Source organism: Mandrillus leucophaeus, unplaced genomic scaffold (assembly GCF_000951045.1).
Source record: "Mandrillus leucophaeus isolate KB7577 unplaced genomic scaffold, Mleu.le_1.0 Scaffold1040, whole genome shotgun sequence".
Lineage (NCBI taxonomy): Eukaryota > Metazoa > Chordata > Mammalia > Primates > Cercopithecidae > Mandrillus > Mandrillus leucophaeus.
The window spans coordinates 371110-388882 of record NW_012098544.1 but is presented as its reverse complement, the minus strand read 5'-3'; the positions used below and the strand labels follow the sequence as shown (position 1 = coordinate 388882).

The 17773-nt window shown below is 47.0% G+C and overlaps 1 protein-coding gene across 1 annotated transcript in view; it reads right to left on the bottom strand.

The window, feature by feature from the left end:
- IL20RB (interleukin 20 receptor beta) overlaps window positions 1-17773 on the bottom strand; it is a 56900-nt gene that overhangs the window by 19793 nt on the left and 19334 nt on the right. Inside the window, exons 2-6 of the mRNA XM_011980334.1 lie at window positions 15360-15486; window positions 13602-13792; window positions 7584-7708; window positions 5075-5225; window positions 1629-1771 (exon numbers count right to left, since the gene is read on the bottom strand). Coding sequence (XP_011835724.1) covers window positions 1629-1771; window positions 5075-5225; window positions 7584-7708; window positions 13602-13792; window positions 15360-15486 — 737 coding nt within the window. The remainder of the gene's footprint in view (window positions 1-1628; window positions 1772-5074; window positions 5226-7583; window positions 7709-13601; window positions 13793-15359; window positions 15487-17773) is intronic.

The window sequence follows — 17773 nt, the reverse complement described above, 5'->3', positions numbered from 1 at the left end:
GAGGCAGAGGTTGCAGTGAGCCAAGACTGTGCCACTGCACTCCAGCCTGGGCGACAACAGTGAAACTCCGTCTCGGAAAAAAAAAAAAAAAAAAAGAAAGAGAGAGAGAGAAACAGACACGCCCGCACTCATAGTGGCATTTTGATATACTACTCTCAATATTAAAACAACTGTACAAAAAAAAAAAAAGACAAAGATGATCTGAACAATACCATGAGACATTCTGACCTAATTGATATTTATAAAACACTTCCCCAATAACTGCAGAATACATATCCTTTCATGCTTCAAGGTACTTTGAGACCCTCACGTTCTTGCTGAAGGATAATAAAGGCCCACCCTCTTTCCCAGGATTTGATATATCCCACTGCCTTTATGCATAGCAGTAAGTCATTCAGTGATTCAGAGAAGGATGGAGGGGGAACTGATAAAAAGGACACTGCCAAACTTTATGACAAGAAATGATTCAATAAATATAAAGCCTTCAAACAGTATCTGGCACTTAGCTCTGTCGTTATGACTACCCAGAAGTATGGGAGAGAAGGGAGATCTGGCATTAGGATAACAGAGTGGAGGGGTGTCCTGAAGACTGATTTATAGTGAGAATTATTCCTCCTGTGTAGGGCGAGAAAGCAGGGCCTCAGAGATGTCACGAGGATGACTCCTTTCAGAAACAGTGATTCCAGACTGATAAGGAGCTATGGGCATATATAAGTTGCAGACAGTTCTGGCTTTAGTTGCTTTCCAGAAGCTGACACTGGCTCCCTCCTCCCAGGAGAGAACTGTGAGAATTCCCTAGAGTGACAGGGATGGGGCTTTTTCATTTCGTTTTTGTTGTTTTTGTTTTGTTTTGCTTTGTGGCACTACTTTGTGTGGTTGAGGTCTGGGGGTTGGGGTGAAACATCTGCAGAGGCAGCCAGAGAACGTGGGGGAGCTGTTGGAGGCCTGCTTTTGGGTTTCCCCCACCATTGTATGGGTGCATGGGTCCTATACCCACTGGAGAGACCCAGACCTGTGGTCCAGGGCCCTCAGGAGTAAGATAAGAATTCTGGCCTCATGAGGATCTGAGAATACAGGTAGGGTCTCCTAACCTCAGGCACTCACTATGAAGGTCCAGATCGTTGTCCCTTCACCCCACCCTATCCCACCAGAATCAAAGCACAGTCCATGCCTCCCCTGTACATCTTCACTCTGAGAACAGTGAGGCTTTTGGCATGTGAATTGAATAAGTTGGGTTGGAACATGTTATTGGGTGTAGCTGCTGTTACAATTGTGGGAAGAGGCCAAGAATGCTCAGCAGGCCAGTCTGGGAGGGGAAGACCATGAGTGACTCCTGCAATGCTGAGCATCCTGGGCTGGGCAACACATCTTCTCTCTTTGCCATCCCAGGCCCTGGGAGAGAGCAGAGGTGGCCTGCCTCAGGAAGGTCACCACGCCCTGGAGAAGGGAGATTTCTTCCAGTATCTCTGGTTAGAAATGAAGTCTTTTGTAAGTATTCCTCTCCCCTCTCTGTGCAGATGCCTATAATCTCATGATGGAAACATGGAAACATGTGTCCATGCCCAGCTAAGGTCCAAGCTACATCTGGTCAGTGTTACACTGAAAGGAATAAAGAACTACTCTATTACCAAGGTGTCTGGAAGGACCACCACGGGGCAACAGGAGTACTGGAGCAGCCGGCCCATTTTCCAGACGAATAGTGGCACGACCACAAGGATCAGCATGAAGCCAACAAAGGCAAACAGGGCCAGTACCAGGGGAATGGCCTCTCCTGAAAACAAAAGATAAAAACAGGCTTAGAAAACAGCAGTGAAGATTAAATCTTCAATCCTGAGCCTCCCCCAGTTTCCTGGAGTTGACCGCACATTGGCTAAGACGGCAGATACCATCATCCTGAGATTTGATGTGTGCCTTAGTGACCAAAATTACCACCATTAAAAGCATTTTTCTAGAATCCAGAGTAAGGCATGGTTTCCAGAAAGCCCCAGGGAAGATTAAAATCTTTTTCTTGTGACACAAAAGGGAGGAGTATCATGTGTTAAGCCAATTGCTGTGTTAGCACGTACCTTGGCACCACTGCCAGGAGGAAGGCAGAGTGCCAAGCCCTGGGCAGGATGAGGGGGAGGTATTGAAAGAAACAGCACAGAATGGGGCTGGGCGGTAACTGAAAACAAAGTATGTTTCACAATTCACTCTTGGCATTGATTCATGTTATGGAGGAAATGGTTCAGAAAACAGTCAGAAAATAACTACAATATATCAAGCCCCTATTTTGTGTGCTAGGGCTACTGTTGCTTTCCAGAACTATGCTAGGGGCTGGATGTGTAGTTGCTTGTTCTTCACAATGAGTGTGAGTACCCCTGCTTTTATAGAAGAGGAATCTATGCTCAGAATAGTTAAGTGGCCTACTCCAGGTTACCCAGATAGGACTGGCTCCAAAGCTCACAGTCATTCTACCAAATAATTGTAGCAGAAAAGGCCAGATTTGAGCATCTGGAGATGCGGAAGAGGGTACAGGTTATTTTCCCATCTCTCTTAAGCAACACAATTAGCCTCTTTGGGCCAGGCTACTCACCTGCAATGTGAAGGGTAGCCCAGTCAATGAGACTGGAGAAGCTGGTGGACTTGTGGCTGGGGGCATTGTACATTGTTTCAATGATTTTGGAAAATATTTTGGTGGTACGCATCAAGAGATACACAAATGTTCATACCCTTTCATCCACTGCTGCAATTTTTAATTTTTAATTTTTGTAGTATATAGTGGGTGTATATGGGGTACATGAGATGTTTTGATACAGGCATGCAATGTGAAATAAGCACATCATGGAGAATAGGTAGCCATCCTCTCAAACATTTATCATTTGTGTTACAAACAATACAATTACACTCTTTAACTGACGTTAAAATATACAATTCGATTATTGTTGACTATAGTCACCCTATTGTAGCTATCAAATAGTAGGTCTTATTCATTCTTTCTCTTTTCTTTGTGCCCATATCCTCACTTCTCCCCAACTCCTGAAATTTTAATTCCAAAAACTAATCCCAAGGAGGAAACAACTATATCTATAAGTCAGTTCTTAGCAACATCTGAGCTAGAGCAGTAGCCTTTCATTTACATATATTGACATATACATATGCTTTTTTTAAAGACAGTCTTGCTCTGTCACCCAGGCTAGAGTGTAGTGGTGCAATCTTGGCTCACTGCAACATCTGACTCCTGGGTTCAAGCGATTTTCATGCCTCAGCCTTTCCAGTAGCTGGGATTACAGGCATGTGCCACCATGCCTGGCTAATTTTTGTAGTTTTAGTAGAGATGGGGTTTCACCACAATGGTCAGTCTGGTCTCAAATTTCTGACCTCAGTTGATCCACCTGCCTCAGCCTCCCGAAGTGCTGGGATTACAAGCATTAGCCACCACACCCAGACCTTTAAAAATGAGGTAGAACCACCATTCTGAGCAAACTATCACAAGGACGGAAAACCAAACACCGCATGTTCTCACTCATAGGTGGGAATTGAACAATGAGAACACTTGGACACAGGATGGGGAACATCACATACCGGGGTCTGCTGTGGGGTGGTGGGAGCGGGGAGGGATAGCATTAGGAAATATACCTAATGTAAATGACGAGTTAATGGGTGCAGCACACCAGCATGGCACATGTATACATATGTAACAAACCTGCACATTGTGCACAGGTACCCTAGGACTTAAAGTATAATTTTAAAAAATGAGGTAGATCCATATGTATTGACATGAAAAGATGTTCACAATATACTACTGAGTGAAGACAAGCCAAGTACAGAGTAGTAGGTACAATATCATCCCATCTATGTGTGTGAGCATTGGTACCACACAGACAACGCCTGGAAGATTAAACACCAAACTCACCGACGGAAACCTCCTGTGTAATATGCCGAAGAATGGGGCGCACTCATCTCTTCATTTATTTATTTATTAAAATGAGACGAGGTCTCGCTATATTGCCCAGGCTGGTGTTCAACTCCTGGGCTCAAGCAATCCTTCTGCCTCAGCCTCCCAAAGTGCTGGGATTACAGCTGCGAGCCACCATGCCTGGTCCTACCCCTTACTTTATATGCTTTGGTGTTGTTTGGATTGTTAAGCAAGCTTGACTTGTATGATTTTATAAAGTAGTATAAAATAGTAATCAGGAAATCTGCATGAAAAATGTCATGCATATGATATTTGTGAAAAAGCAGGCATAAAATATATGTTATAGGACTATAGGATGTGCCTACACATGGGAATGACTGAAGGATGATGCCCTAAATGAGCCGGGTGTGGTGGCTCACACCTGGAATCTCAGCTCTTTGGGAGGCCAAGACCCAGGCAACAGAGCAAGACCTTGTCTCTACATATGCAATAAAATAAATTTTTTTAGAAAGAAAAATAAATAAATACATGTACTACAAAATTAAGGTAATAATTAGTCTTTTAAAAAAGATAATTTTTTTTTTTTAAGACTAAAAGGCTATACACAAAAATGTAACTAGTGACGTTTAAGTGACAGATCATGGGATGTAGGCTCTTACTTGGTTTTGCTTCTTTTCAAAGGGTTTTTAAACATTGTAGGTTTTCTGACCTTAAAATATTCAAGGGAAAAGAGTAATTCAAACGAGGATTCTCTAGACTTTCCATAAGGTCCCTTCCAGATGAAGAAGGTTGTGGCGTTATACAAGGTAGTGCCTCCTTCCAAGGTCTGACCCTCTGAAGCCTGTGACTGCCTCTCCTGCAGCCGGCTCTGATTCTCAGGCAGTAACTATCTGGTAAACCAGTCTTGCAACACCTGGCGCCCAGGCCTAGGAAGCTTTAAGGGGGAAAGTGTTTCAGACAGCTGCTCGTAACCCCACCCAGCCCCAGGGTGGACTCCCACCTCTAGGGAATCAGAGTGACAAACATACTTTCACCATGGGAACCCACCCAGTCCATGAGGGAGGTCAGTGAAATCAAGGGAAAACTCAGAACCAAAGGAACCCAGCAGGCCTCTGAGATATGCCAGGAAGGGCTATCACCTGTGCAGGGCTCCAGGGACAGAGAAGCCAGCCTTACCTTGCACCTCCACACATTCTGTCTGGCTGAAGGCGCTGTACCTCCCAATGGCCTTCACGAATGTCTGGGCCTTCACACAGTATGCAGCCCCTGGCTCCATGGTTTCTAGGTGCACTGGAATACCCCCGCTCCTCACCATTTTGACATGTTCCTTTGAGAGACCAGAAAACACAGTTATTGGTCAAGTGTGGTGGCTCACGCCTGTAATCCCAGCACTTTGGGAGGCTGAGGTGGGCGGATCACCTGAGGTCAGGAGTTCAAGACCAGCCTGTCCAACATGGTGAAACCCCGTCTCTACTACAAATACAAAATTATCCGGGCATGGTGGCAGGTGCCTGTAATCCCAGCTACTCAGGAGGCTGAGGCAGGAGAATTGCTTGAACCCAGGAGGCAGAAGTTGCCATGAGCCAAGATCATGCCACGGCATTCCAGTTTGGGCGACAGAGTGAGACTCTATCTCAAAAAAAGGAAAAAGAAAAGTTATTCCCAGAAGGCAGCAGGACTGGAAAGGGCAAAAAGTGCCAAAGAAGGAAAGTTGCAGATACTTCCTTTCCAGATGCACACAGAATGTTCCCTCTCACTTATGCATACATTCATTCAACCATATTTATTAAGTACCTACTATGTGCTAGGCACTGCTCTAAGCACAGGGACCTAGCATTGAACAAAATGGACAAAGTTATTACTCTCATAGAGCTTACATGGGGTGAGACAGATGATGAAAAAGTACACATCGGGTGGTGATAAGGACCGTGAAGGAAAAAGCAGAGCAAAGGGATGGTAACGAGGAGGCACCATTTTAAACAGAGTGGTTAGAGAAGGCTTCTCTGATAGGGTAACATTTGTGCAGAGACCCTGACTTGAGCTGGGGCTTGGCATGGCCACTGCTGCCAGGGAGTCAGTGCAGTGGAGCCATGAGCAGCACCTCCTCACTCATCCACCCATCTGTCCATCCATCTGTTCACCCTTCCACCTCCATGCCCCTCCCTAAGGCTGTGCTCCTCATCTGAACCTGTGGAGGCTTGCCTGAACCAAGCCTAGATGACTCAGGGCATATGCTCCCTTCTTAGCCCTGGCACTGCCAGTTACCTAGGGTGGGTAGTGGGCTCCATTCCAACGAATCTGAGGGAGCTGCATGCTTCCTCCTGCACAGGCTCTGCCCTGTCCCCAACACTACTCTATCTGCCTGGCTGGCAATGCCATATCCTACAGTGGGCTCTTGCCTAGCAGGGGTAAATACTGAAACCCAGTGTTGTACCTGCCCACACCACCTTTCATGGGAAGCTACCCAACCTACAGCCCTCTTTGAATGGGTGGTGAGGCGCGTGCTCTGAGTCCAGATACTGCTGTAAGATCAAGGGTACCCTTGGCCTGAGAAAGGTCCAATCAGGGGCGAGCTGGCTACCAGCAACCCCTGAAGCTTGGCCTGATAAGACGAGCAAGACCAATTGGATTCTTCTTCTGAGGATTTGGTCTTGGGAAACTGAATACCGAGAGCTAGAAGCAGGGACAAAGGAGAGAGGACACAGTGAGGAGGAGTCAGGCCTAAGAGGCCTGGAGGGGCTGGGGGGCACATCATAGGCATGAGTAGGAAGCATTGATGAGGGATCACAGCCTGGAATAAGCTAGGAAAGGGCCACAGAAAGTGTGCAAGAGCAGGGACCCACCACAGGGGAGCAAGGGCTCTGGGGAAGTGAGGCTGTAGCCTGGCCCTGTGCCAGCTCTGTTCATAGATCTGTGAGAGCTCCTTATTGCACTGTATTAATCCTTGTGATAAAGCCTGTCTTTGCTTGTGCTGCCTGGAGTGGGCCTCTAAGCTTTGTCACCATATGCTTGGACAGAGTCTCCACAGGTCTGAGTGTCCCCTAGTTCCTGCTCATGCTCCACTCCTTGTACTGCTGCTGCTTGTCTGGCTAGTCCCTCTGTGAGGGCTGGCCTCCCAGCCATCCCAGGCTGTAGGACCCTTCCCATGGGGAAGGCAGCACCCCACCTGGGCATTCTGCGTGGCCCACCTGCTCATAGTTAGATGGGTTTACTCATAAGCCAGCTCCTGGATCCCTGCCTCTACCTCTTCATCCTGCCAAGATACACACCCTCAGGAGGTTTGTACCAGCCTTGTGTGCTTTTGAAATCATCCTGTTGATCTAGAAATCCTGACTGCTGCCCCTAAGTGGCTGAGGAGATGAGCTGATGAGGGAGAAAAAAGGCATTGAAAAGATATTGTGGGTCCAGCTAGGTTAGAGTTTAGGGTAAGGGGGCAGCCCCACACTTCAGGAGATCTGACCTGGAAAGGCTCCCAGCCAAGGAATGATTGAATGGACCAAGGCAGTTCTTTGGAGAAGAGACTGATGGGGTGGTCAGCATACCCATCTTTTGCACACTTCACCCAGAACTGCTCATCCCCAGGTCACCCAGTGAGCACTGCAGGGGCCGCCTGCCCTTGCTCACCCTCAGAGATCTGTGCTTTCTTTCCCAAAGCCTGACTCAAAGGCCAAGGCTGGAGTCTCACCTCGGCACCAGGCTCCCTCCTCCAGTAGGCCACAAGGAACTCAAACTGGGGCCCCAGGTCCTCCAGCTCAATAACCAGGTGGAAGCCATCTTTGGTGATCTCCATCCCAGGTGGGGTAAGGATGGCTGTTGGCAAGACAACAGGAGAGTCAAAGCCAGCCCCAGACAGGGCTGATTTCCCTGGAACACAATGACCGTGACATCTATGGAAATATACCAGTCTCTGTAGGGAAGGGAGGGAGTCTGCTATAGCTTCAAGCTCATGGAAACACGTACACAAATACGCTCCTGTATGCAGCAGGTGCTCAGGTGCTGTATGCTCAGGTGCTTTTTGAGTGATGAATGAATGAAAAAACAAATGACAAATACTATAATTCTCTTCTTTTTTAATCCTTTAACAAAGTCCACTGTTCCTTCTCCAGGAGGCACATATACACAAGAAAAGTGATTAAAAACTCCAGTAAACATCATCTCTTGCTCTTTTAAAATTTTATGATCCATGCCCCTCCTGTCACCACTTTTTCAGCAGAAATTGCTCCTCATTTTGGCTCATCTAAGTGAGCAGATGCTATATTTTAATGCTTGCCAAATGCCTATGTGAGTTCAGGTCTATACTGAACAGCCAGGCCCGGTCTTTGCCCCCTAGGAATGAGCATAGCTGGCAGGGCCATGTGCATTCCCACAACTCACATAGATCTGTGGCATGTACTGGCTACTGACAACTTTCCCATATCAGCTGATGAGCAGCCCATGAATACGGCTGGCCATTCTATTCTCAGCCCAATTCTATTTTTCATCTCATGTCCTGAGTAAGGGATGCTGGCAAGTTACCAGCTTTTTTTTTTTCTTTTCAGACAGGGTCTCACTGTCACCCAGGCTGGAGTGTGCAGTGGCACTAGCATGGTTCACTGTAGCCTCGAACTCTCAGGCTCGGGTAATCCTCCCACCTTAGCCTCCCAAGTAGCTGGAACTACAGGCACACATCACCACACTCAGTTAATTGTTTGTATTTTTTGTAGAGATGGGGTTTCACCACATTGCCCAGACTGGTCTCTAATTCCTGGGCTCAAGCAGTTTGCCCACCTCGAGCTCCCAAAGTGCTGGGATTACAGGAGTGAGCCAATGCGCCCGGCCCACAGGCTTTTTACAGATTCCAATAATCAACTTAGAAATTACAGCATAAGCACAAACATTATCTTTCATATTGCAAGGTCCCCAGCAGAGAGGCCCACAGCCTGTGTGAATTCCTTACCATCAGCAGACCAAGAGCAGAAGGGCCCACACAGATAGTCTCTACACCCTGGTTACTGGTGATGGAGTTATACCTGCCTCTCCGACCCAGAGACTGCAGGACCAGAAGGGCCACCCTGATCACTGGTCTTGGATTGGAAAGTGGGCTGGGGCATGCTCTGGGCTAAATCTGCCTTCCCTGGGGTCAGCGGACACTCAGAAGAAAGGCAGTGCCTTTCCCCCTCGCCTCCCTCATCAGAGAAGTGTATATGCTTGGCTGTTGGAGAGCTACCTGGATAGGGGTCAGGAGGACTTGGGAAGTCAGGGCCGACTGTGCAAAACACACTCAGTGCTGAGATTCATATGACCACACAGCACCACTAGCACTACCTCTGAAACACCTCCAGAAGGGAAACAGATATTTCACTCCTCGACTTTTCTGTCAGATATGATTAGAATTGGGTCTTCTGATCTCCATCTTTATTAAGACCAGAATTAGAGAAAATAATCTGAAGCTTCAATTCAGAGGAGAGTTGTTCGACAGCGTTAGGGCAGGAACCTCTGTCCTATGCCTTCTGCATGCTTATCTCATTTAATCTGCCCAGGAAGCTTTAGAAGGTAAACACTGTTCCTGTTTTTTTATGGGGGGAGCGGGTGGGGGTGGTTTTTTGAGACGGAGTCTCGCTCTGTCACCCAGGCTGGAGTGCAGTGGTGTGATCTTGGCTCACTGCAAGCTCCGCCTCCCAGGTTCATGCCATTCTCCTGCCTCAGCCTCCCAAGTAGCTGGGACTACAGGCGATGGGGTTTCCCTGTGTTAGCCAGGATGGTCTCGATCTCCTGACCTCGTGATCCACCCACTTCGGCCTCCCAAAGTGCCACGCCCAAAGTGAACCACCGCGCCCAGCCTAACATTGTTCCTGTTTTACAGAGAGATTAAGTGACATGCCCAGAGTCACAGAGTTAATCTACAGAATGTGAGCCCATTTCTTTCTACATTTCTACCTCCCTTGTGTGGGGTGTTTAGTCTCTTTATTAGTGGATCTCAACCCTGGCTGTACATGAAAATAATCTGGGAAGAATTTTAAACTCCCAGTGAACAAGATGCATGCAGATCATTTAAACCAGACTCTCTGTGGAAGGGCCCCAGGCAAAAGTGATTCCAAAGCTCCCCTGTGACTCGAATGTGCAAAATTAAAAACCTCTGCTCTCGGGCTGGGTGCAGTGGCTCATGCCTGTAATCCCAGCACTTTGGGAGGCCGAGGCGGGCGGGTCACGAGGTCAGGAGATGGAGACCATCCTGGCTAACACAGTGAAACCCCATCTCTACTAAAAATACAAAAAATTAGCTGGGCGAGGTGGTGAGCACCTGTTGTCCCAGCTACTCGGGAGGCCGAGGCAGGAGAATGGCGTGAACCTGGGAGGCGGAGCTTGCAGTGAGCCGAGATCACACCACTGCACTCCAGCCTGGGCGACAGAGTGAGACTCCGTCTCAAAAAAAAAAAAAAAATTCTTTGCTCTCAGTAAAGCTTCCCTTTAAGAATGTGGACCCTCAGCTAGGCCTAGCAGCTCATGCCTGTAATCCCACTGTAATCCCAGCACTTTGGGATCACCTGAGGTCAGGAGTTGGAGACCAGCCTGGCCAACATGGAGAAACTCTGTCTCTACTAAAAATACAAAATTAGCCAAGCATGGTGGCACATTCTTGTAATCCCAGCTACTTGGGAGGCTGAGGCAGAAGAAACGCTAGAACCCAGGAGGCAGAGGTTGCAGTGAGCTAAGATCGTGCCATTACACTCCAGCCTGGGCAACAAAAGCAAAACTCCGCTTCAAAAAAAAAAAGAGAGAGAGAGAGTAGCGATCCTTTTCAGGAGAGCCTTAAATCAAGATTTTTCATATTTCTGCAGAGAGGTCTGAGTGGCCTTTTTCAAATGGAAGAGAACAAACTTAATACCTTTAAGAGATCATGATGCCACCCCAGTTCATTTGCTTGGATCACAGAGGGATCTCATAGAACCGTTATCTTCCGTCTTCTGATGCAAGTACAGACTCCTGTACCTCAGCTCCCCCTGCAGCAAGCTCTTTTCCTGTTTATACTGGCCTCCTTAAGTACAAGGTGTTACAGCACATCCCCACCCACATAGTTTTGCAGGCACTCCCTTATCTTTATGTGACCCATGCCTGCTTTTCAACAACAGCTGTCAGCCCCCAGCAATGGTCTTGGCTGGATCCCTATGCTCTTAGGAGCCAGAGGGAGATGGTGCTGGGTGCTGCCTGGGCACTGCAGGTAGTGGCAGTTTTGCAGTACCCTCCAGGGCCCATTAATCTCCCCCAGATCCTGCCACTTCGAACAACTCCTCCTGGAACAAATTCAGCCAGATGATCATCCTCTCCATTCTATGAAGTCACTCCATTCCATTCCATTTCAGTCCTGGTGCCTGGGAAGGAGGCCTGGGCAAAGGAGCCCATGATCTGCACCAAAATTCCTTTTGTTATCCCATTCCAATGGTCCTATTCCTGCCCCATCCCTTCCCTCCTCTGCTCTTCAGCTTGGGCTCCCCTCCTTCTAAACCTTCCTAATTTCCATCTAATATCATACACTCCTCAGTAACCTTTGACTCATCCAAATGCTGCAAATTCTGCCCCAAACCTTCCTCCACCATTACTCACAACAGAAGTTCTTCTGCCACATCACAAAAACAGAGGCTGAGGAAGACCCTTATTTTGCCTTTCCTGCAGCTCTAAATTGGTTACATTCCCACCCATTCCTTGCCCCTTCCTACCTCCATGCGGTCCTCCACCCCAGCAGCCAGATGGTCATCCTCTCCACTCCATGAAGTTACTTTCTCAAGGGCCCATCCAGGGGCTTCCTTCAGCCTCTTAGGAGCTGTTCTATTCTCCCTACCATGATTCTCTACCCTCGTGCCCTTCCCTCCACCCACATTTTAAAGTCTGAGGTTTTCCAGGACCTTGTCCTCTCTCCATCTTCAACATCTTGTCCCTAGACAGTCTCATCTACTTTCAAACCTTTAGCTGTTAACTTTGTGATGGCCCCTTGTGATGGTTCATTCCTATAATTCCAGCACTTCGTGAGCCTGAGGCAAGAAGATCACTTGAGCTCAGGAGTCTGAGGCCAGCCTGGGCAGCATGGTGAAACCCCATCTCTACAAAAATACAAAAAAAAAATTAGTCAGGTGTGGTGGCATGTGCCTGTAGTCCCAGCTTCTTGGGGGCCTGAGGCAGGAGGATCACTTGAGCCCAGGAGGTCAAGGCTGCAGTGAGCTGTGTTGGCGCCACTGCACTCCAGCCTGGGCAACAGAGCAAGACCCCACCTCAAAAACAAAATAAAACAAACAAACGAACAAAACCACTTTGTATTATGTATCTGGCTTTAAGCTTTCTGAGCCTCAGAGACTGATTTCCGGCTGCCAATCAGACATCCATGACATGACATCTTGCAGAAATCTCATTCTCAAAACCTGGGGTGTCTCCTATTCTTCAAGACCAGCGGCCTTAGTTGGTGTTCTCACCAACTCCAATCGGCAGCTGGACACCATCATTCTCTCTCCCTTCTCCATCCCCACAAACTTGGTCCCTAAGCTCTGTCCTTTCTAAATCAGTCATGTTTCTCGGATTCATCATCTCCTTCCCATCCCCTTCCAAACTCTTGGGATCAGTAGGATTATTACAACCCCCTCCTTGCTCTTCCCCTGCCCTGCAGGCTTGCCCTACTCTGGTTCACTTTCCACACAGCAGTCAGGGTAGTTGTTTTGTAAGACAGACCTGGTCGGCCGGGCGCAGTGGCTCATGCCTGTAGTCCCAGCACTTTGGGAGGCCGAAGCAGGCAGATGACTTGAGGTCAGGAGTTCAAGAACAGCCTGGCCAAAATGGTGTTGTGTGCCTGTAGTCCCAGCTACTTGGGAGGCTGAGGCAGGAGAATCACTTGAACCCAGGAGGTGGAGGTTGCAGTGAGCCGAGATCGCGCCACTGCACTCCAGCCTGGGCAACAGAGTGAGACTCCATATCAAAAAAAAAAAAAAAAAAGGATATACCTGATCTAGACCCTCTCATTTTTCATGGCTCCCCTCTACTGACTTGGTCAAGCTTCATGTCAGAGCCCTTCACCTCATGATCAGCTGCTTCCTTACCCCCTGCCCATCAGCCCTTGCCTCCTCTGTTCCCCAAACACACACGTCCTTTTACACAATGGCCAGTGCTTGTACTCAGCCATATTTGGCCACCTATCTGGATTCCTCTATTATTTCTTTCTCAATCCTTTTCCAGGTACCACTCCAAAAGAAAAGTTATTTATTTCCCACAAAAGTCATTATGGACGGGCAATTTTCCGGTGGCTCTGTTAAATGTATAAATCCTCTTGCACAACAAAGCTGATTACATGGGCAGTAAATATGCAGTTAATGAGGCATCAAGTGGGAGGCAGTGTAAGATTTATGGAGGCACAATCAGGGTAGGGAGCAGCAGTCCTGGTGCCATCTCTTCACTTCCAGAGCAGCTTTCCTTCCAGGTTCCCAGTGTCAGCATCCCCAACACCTGCACTCCCTGACACAGACAATCAGGAATGACTTGTAAAGTCAAAGGGCATGAGAGAGAACAGCACGTAGAAAGCAGTTGGCAATTTTTCAAATGGACCAGTAAGGGTTGTTTGTGTTCACAATACCCTGGCTTTGCAGGACTATTTTGATGTTAAAAAAAAGTCTAGAAAGTCTAGGTGAACATGGTTCCCAAAGGAGTGGCTGGTGGGGGTGGGAGTGTAAAGAGAGAAGGACCTTACTTGAGTTTCTATTAAAGGGATGTTTCAGGATGCTCCAGGCTGAGGTCTGTGAGCCCAGTGTGGCCCTGACACGAAGGTTGTATGGCACAGTGGCCGTGATGTCATCAGTGACATCACACTCAGGACCTTCAGTGAGTGAGCACCAGCTGCTGGGGATCCAGATGTGGCTCGTGTACAGGCTCTCGTACTCCCTGTCAAAGAGAGGAGGGCACAGAGTTACACCAGCCCCTCTGACACAGGCTCTGTTATGGTTGCAAGTGACTGCCTTCATTCTCCTACTTTGTACAGGTAAGTAAAGTAAGTACTTGCTCATTATCCCAGCTCCTCCAGTCTCCTCCCTACCAACCATCCATTCTCCCTTACTCCTTTTATCGCCAGATGGGGAAAGCTAGGCATAAACATCAATGTGTCTGTATCTCTTACCTCTTCATCTCCAGGGTCATCACCCTAATCTCAGCCACTGTCATTCCTTGCCTTGCCGTGGTCTCCCAGCTTGCACACCTGCCATTCTCGAAACCATTCACCACTCAGCAGATCATGGCATTTCTCTCCTTACTGGCTTCCTACAGGACTTAGAACAGGATCCAAACTCTTGCCAGTGGCCTACAAGATGCTTTGGCCTTCTCTCTCACTCAGCTCCTAAGCATGATATTCTTGCCACACTGGTCATTTCTCCGAAATGCTGAGCACTTTTTGCCTTAGGACCTTTGACTAGCTGTTCACTCCATCTCAAACGCTCTGCCCCTGCGGTTCGCATGGCCAGCTCCTCTTGTCCTTCAGACATGGCATAAATATCACCTCCTCAGAGAGGCCATCCCAGGCCATCTAGTATAAAGGAGACTCAGCGTCAACTCTCTATGGTATCAGCCTTTTAGCTTCCTCCTAGCACTGATTACTGCCCAAAATTCCCTAGAGCAGTGCTTTCCAAAAATAAACTTTCTGTGATGATGCAAATATTCTAAATCGATGTTGTTCAATATGGTAGCCACTGGCCGCATGTGGCTATTAAACACCTAAAATGTGACCAGTGTGGCAGGAAACAGACATTTTAATTTAGTTTAATTTAAATTTAAATAACCAGCTGTGGCTGGTGGCTACCATACTAGGGAATGCTGGCCTAATATATTTACCATCTGTATCCTCCTCTAGATGTAAGCTCTCAAAATCCAGAAACCTTGTCAACTGTATCCCTGAGCCTAGAAGAATATCTACATATGTAGGTGCTTAGCCTGTACTCATTGTTAATGAAATATATGGAGCAATTTCTATGTCCTTATCAATCTTCAATAGCTGCAAGTACCTGGTCACCTGGAGAAGACTAGAGCCTGCTTGGCCCCAGGGCCAGCTGACCTTTAGGGTTATAGTTTGTTTTGGCTCTAGGTATAAACTTACAGTCAGGAAAAGTGAGGACTCCTCCACCCTTAAAGGATCTGAGTCTCCAATGATTTATCCATCTCAAGTCAGAGTCAAACCCGTTGAACAGTTGATTCACTTTTTAAAAGAACTCCACCAAAAGGTGTTAGGCACATTCGTCTTCCCAGAGAGTTCACTGTCAAATCCACAGAACAATTTCCCTTGCTTCTTCAACTCTTTCAATGCCTATGCAGACAGAGGGGGTAGATCATTGGGGATAATCTATCCCTGGACTCAAAAAGCCACCTTGGGCTCAGGAGGAAGGGCTATGCCTTCAGGAACCAACTTCTGCCTAAGGGAGAAGAACTATTAAAAATAAGAGGAAAAAAAACAAAAAAAACTCACCCCTGGTATTCGACAGAATAGTACACTGTTTCTCCAGGCACGGTCACTGGGCTCCACATCAAGAGATGCTTCATGTTGGTTGAGAGTACAGAGAGGTTCTGAGGGGCAGGCAGAATGTCCACTTCATCTAGGATCAAGGCAGATAGCCAGGCTGACAGGTGGGCTCATAGTGGGAGAATGCCACAGCTTCAAATTAATGTCTAATGAAGGGCCTCACCAGTGGAGGTTGCAGTGAGCCAAGATTGTGCCACTGCACTCCAGACTGGACGACAGAATGAGACTCTGTCTCCAGAAAAAAAAAAAGGCCTCACATGTTTATAAACCAGAAACAACTCTAATTTTATCATACTCATGTTAATGCTAAATTTTTGGTACCATCATTGTAATTCTGACTTTGTTGATAAATGACATATCAATATTAATAATGACTAATATTTATCTAATACTTACCATGTTCTATCTAGGCCATGTGCTGGATTTTTACATGATTGTCTCATTGAATTCTCATGACCATACTGGGAGGTAAAGACCATTAGTTTTTCCATTGTACAAATGAGAAAACTGAGTCACATTATTTATGACTGTTCTGTTAGACTGACCAGGATCCAGTGACTCTGCCACTTACTATGTGGCTTTAAGCAAGTTGCATAAACATGAGCCTCTTAATCATTCGTGGAAAACCCATGCAGACTACCACAACATTCTCATCACCTCCCTCTCCTGCCACTGCCATCCTCAGATGCCAAAGCACATCCTTTCATGTCCCTCAGCAAGGCCAAATGGGGCATCAGCTGCCAGGTGGGAAGTACGGGCTCAGATCTGCCATGGAGAGAGTCCATTCAAGTGGGACACCAAGCCAGCTCTGCGACTCCACCCCAGAAAGACTGCAGGCCCCTGAGTCAGTCTGGGACACCAGTATGCCCAGAGTGTGCCCAGACACAGTGTGCCCAGAGTATGCACACAGTGGGACTATGATTTGTAGAGAACGAAAGAGCCCTATGAAGGTGAACCTGCTCATAAGGACTTTGGGCAGTCACAAAGCCAAACACTTCATCCTCACATGTCACCCCAAGGTACAGTCTGAACTCTCTGCTGTGCTCCTCTTTAAATGCCCAACACCTGCCTCCCTTTGCTGTTATAGTACAGTGATAACATCTACAGCATAGTAGGGGTGGGGCTAGAGTCCTCATTCGAGACTTTTCATCTCTGTGCCTATCTCCAGATTGGCACTTGCTGTTCGTTATCAAGCCCTGTGACCACAAAGGGATGGAAGGCTGCTGGGGACACCCCACCTGGTTTCCCTGCTCCTTCGCTAATGTAGGGCCCTAGTGATGCACCTCCACCTCACCCTCAGCATCCATGGTCTGTTCTGTGGGGAAACACCGGGAGCACCCACAAGGCAGGCTTTCTGACCCCACCCACCCCCAAGCTTGAAATCACCCAAGGGATGGAAAGGAAAAGGGGTGGAGTGGTACAGGAGGACAGGGAATGGTCCCCTCTGACACCTTCCTCTGGTAAATAAAAAAAAAAATTCTCTAGCCAGCTATTTGGGGAATATAAAGCCATATAAATATAAAGCTACGTTTTATAAAACAAGTTAATGTAATTACATAATTAAATTATGTCAACAAATCCATTTATTAATTAACATAATTTAATTATATAACTTAAAGCTCTCAGAAATGAAATCTCCAGGCACATATGGTTTTAATGGAAAATGCTACCAAACATTTAAAGAAGACAACATCAACAAAATGCAATTTCCTCTAAAACAGAAAAGGAAAGAACAGTTTCCAGCTTAGTTTATGAGGCCAGTATTACTGTGATACCAAAATTAGACAAGGAAAATATATACATAAACTACATAAAAATGTATCTCATAAACTTAGACAAAAATCTTCAACAAAATATTAGCAATCCAAATTCAACAATGTACAAAAAGAACTGTATACCATGACCACGTGGGATTTGTTCTAGGTATGCAGGGCTGGTTCAACATTTGAAAATCAGTTAATGTAATTTACCATGTCAATAAAGTAAAGAATAAAATCATAAATCATATCAATTGACACAGAAAAAGGATTTACAAAACCCACATCCATTCATTATGAAAAATAGGACAAAACAGGCCTGGTACGGTGGCTTATGCCTGTAATCCCAGCACTTTGGGAGGCCGAGGCAGGCGGATCACCTGAGGTCAGGAGTTTGAGATCAGCCTGACCAACATGGTGAAACTCAGTCTCTACTAAAAATAGAAAAATTAGCTGGGTGTGGTGACGCACGCCTGTAATCCCAGCTACTTGGGAGGCTGAGTCAGGAGACTTGCTTGAACCTGGGAGATGGAGGTTGCAGTGAGCCGAGATCACACCATTGCACTCCAGCCTGGGCGACAAGGCAAGACTCCATCTCAAAAA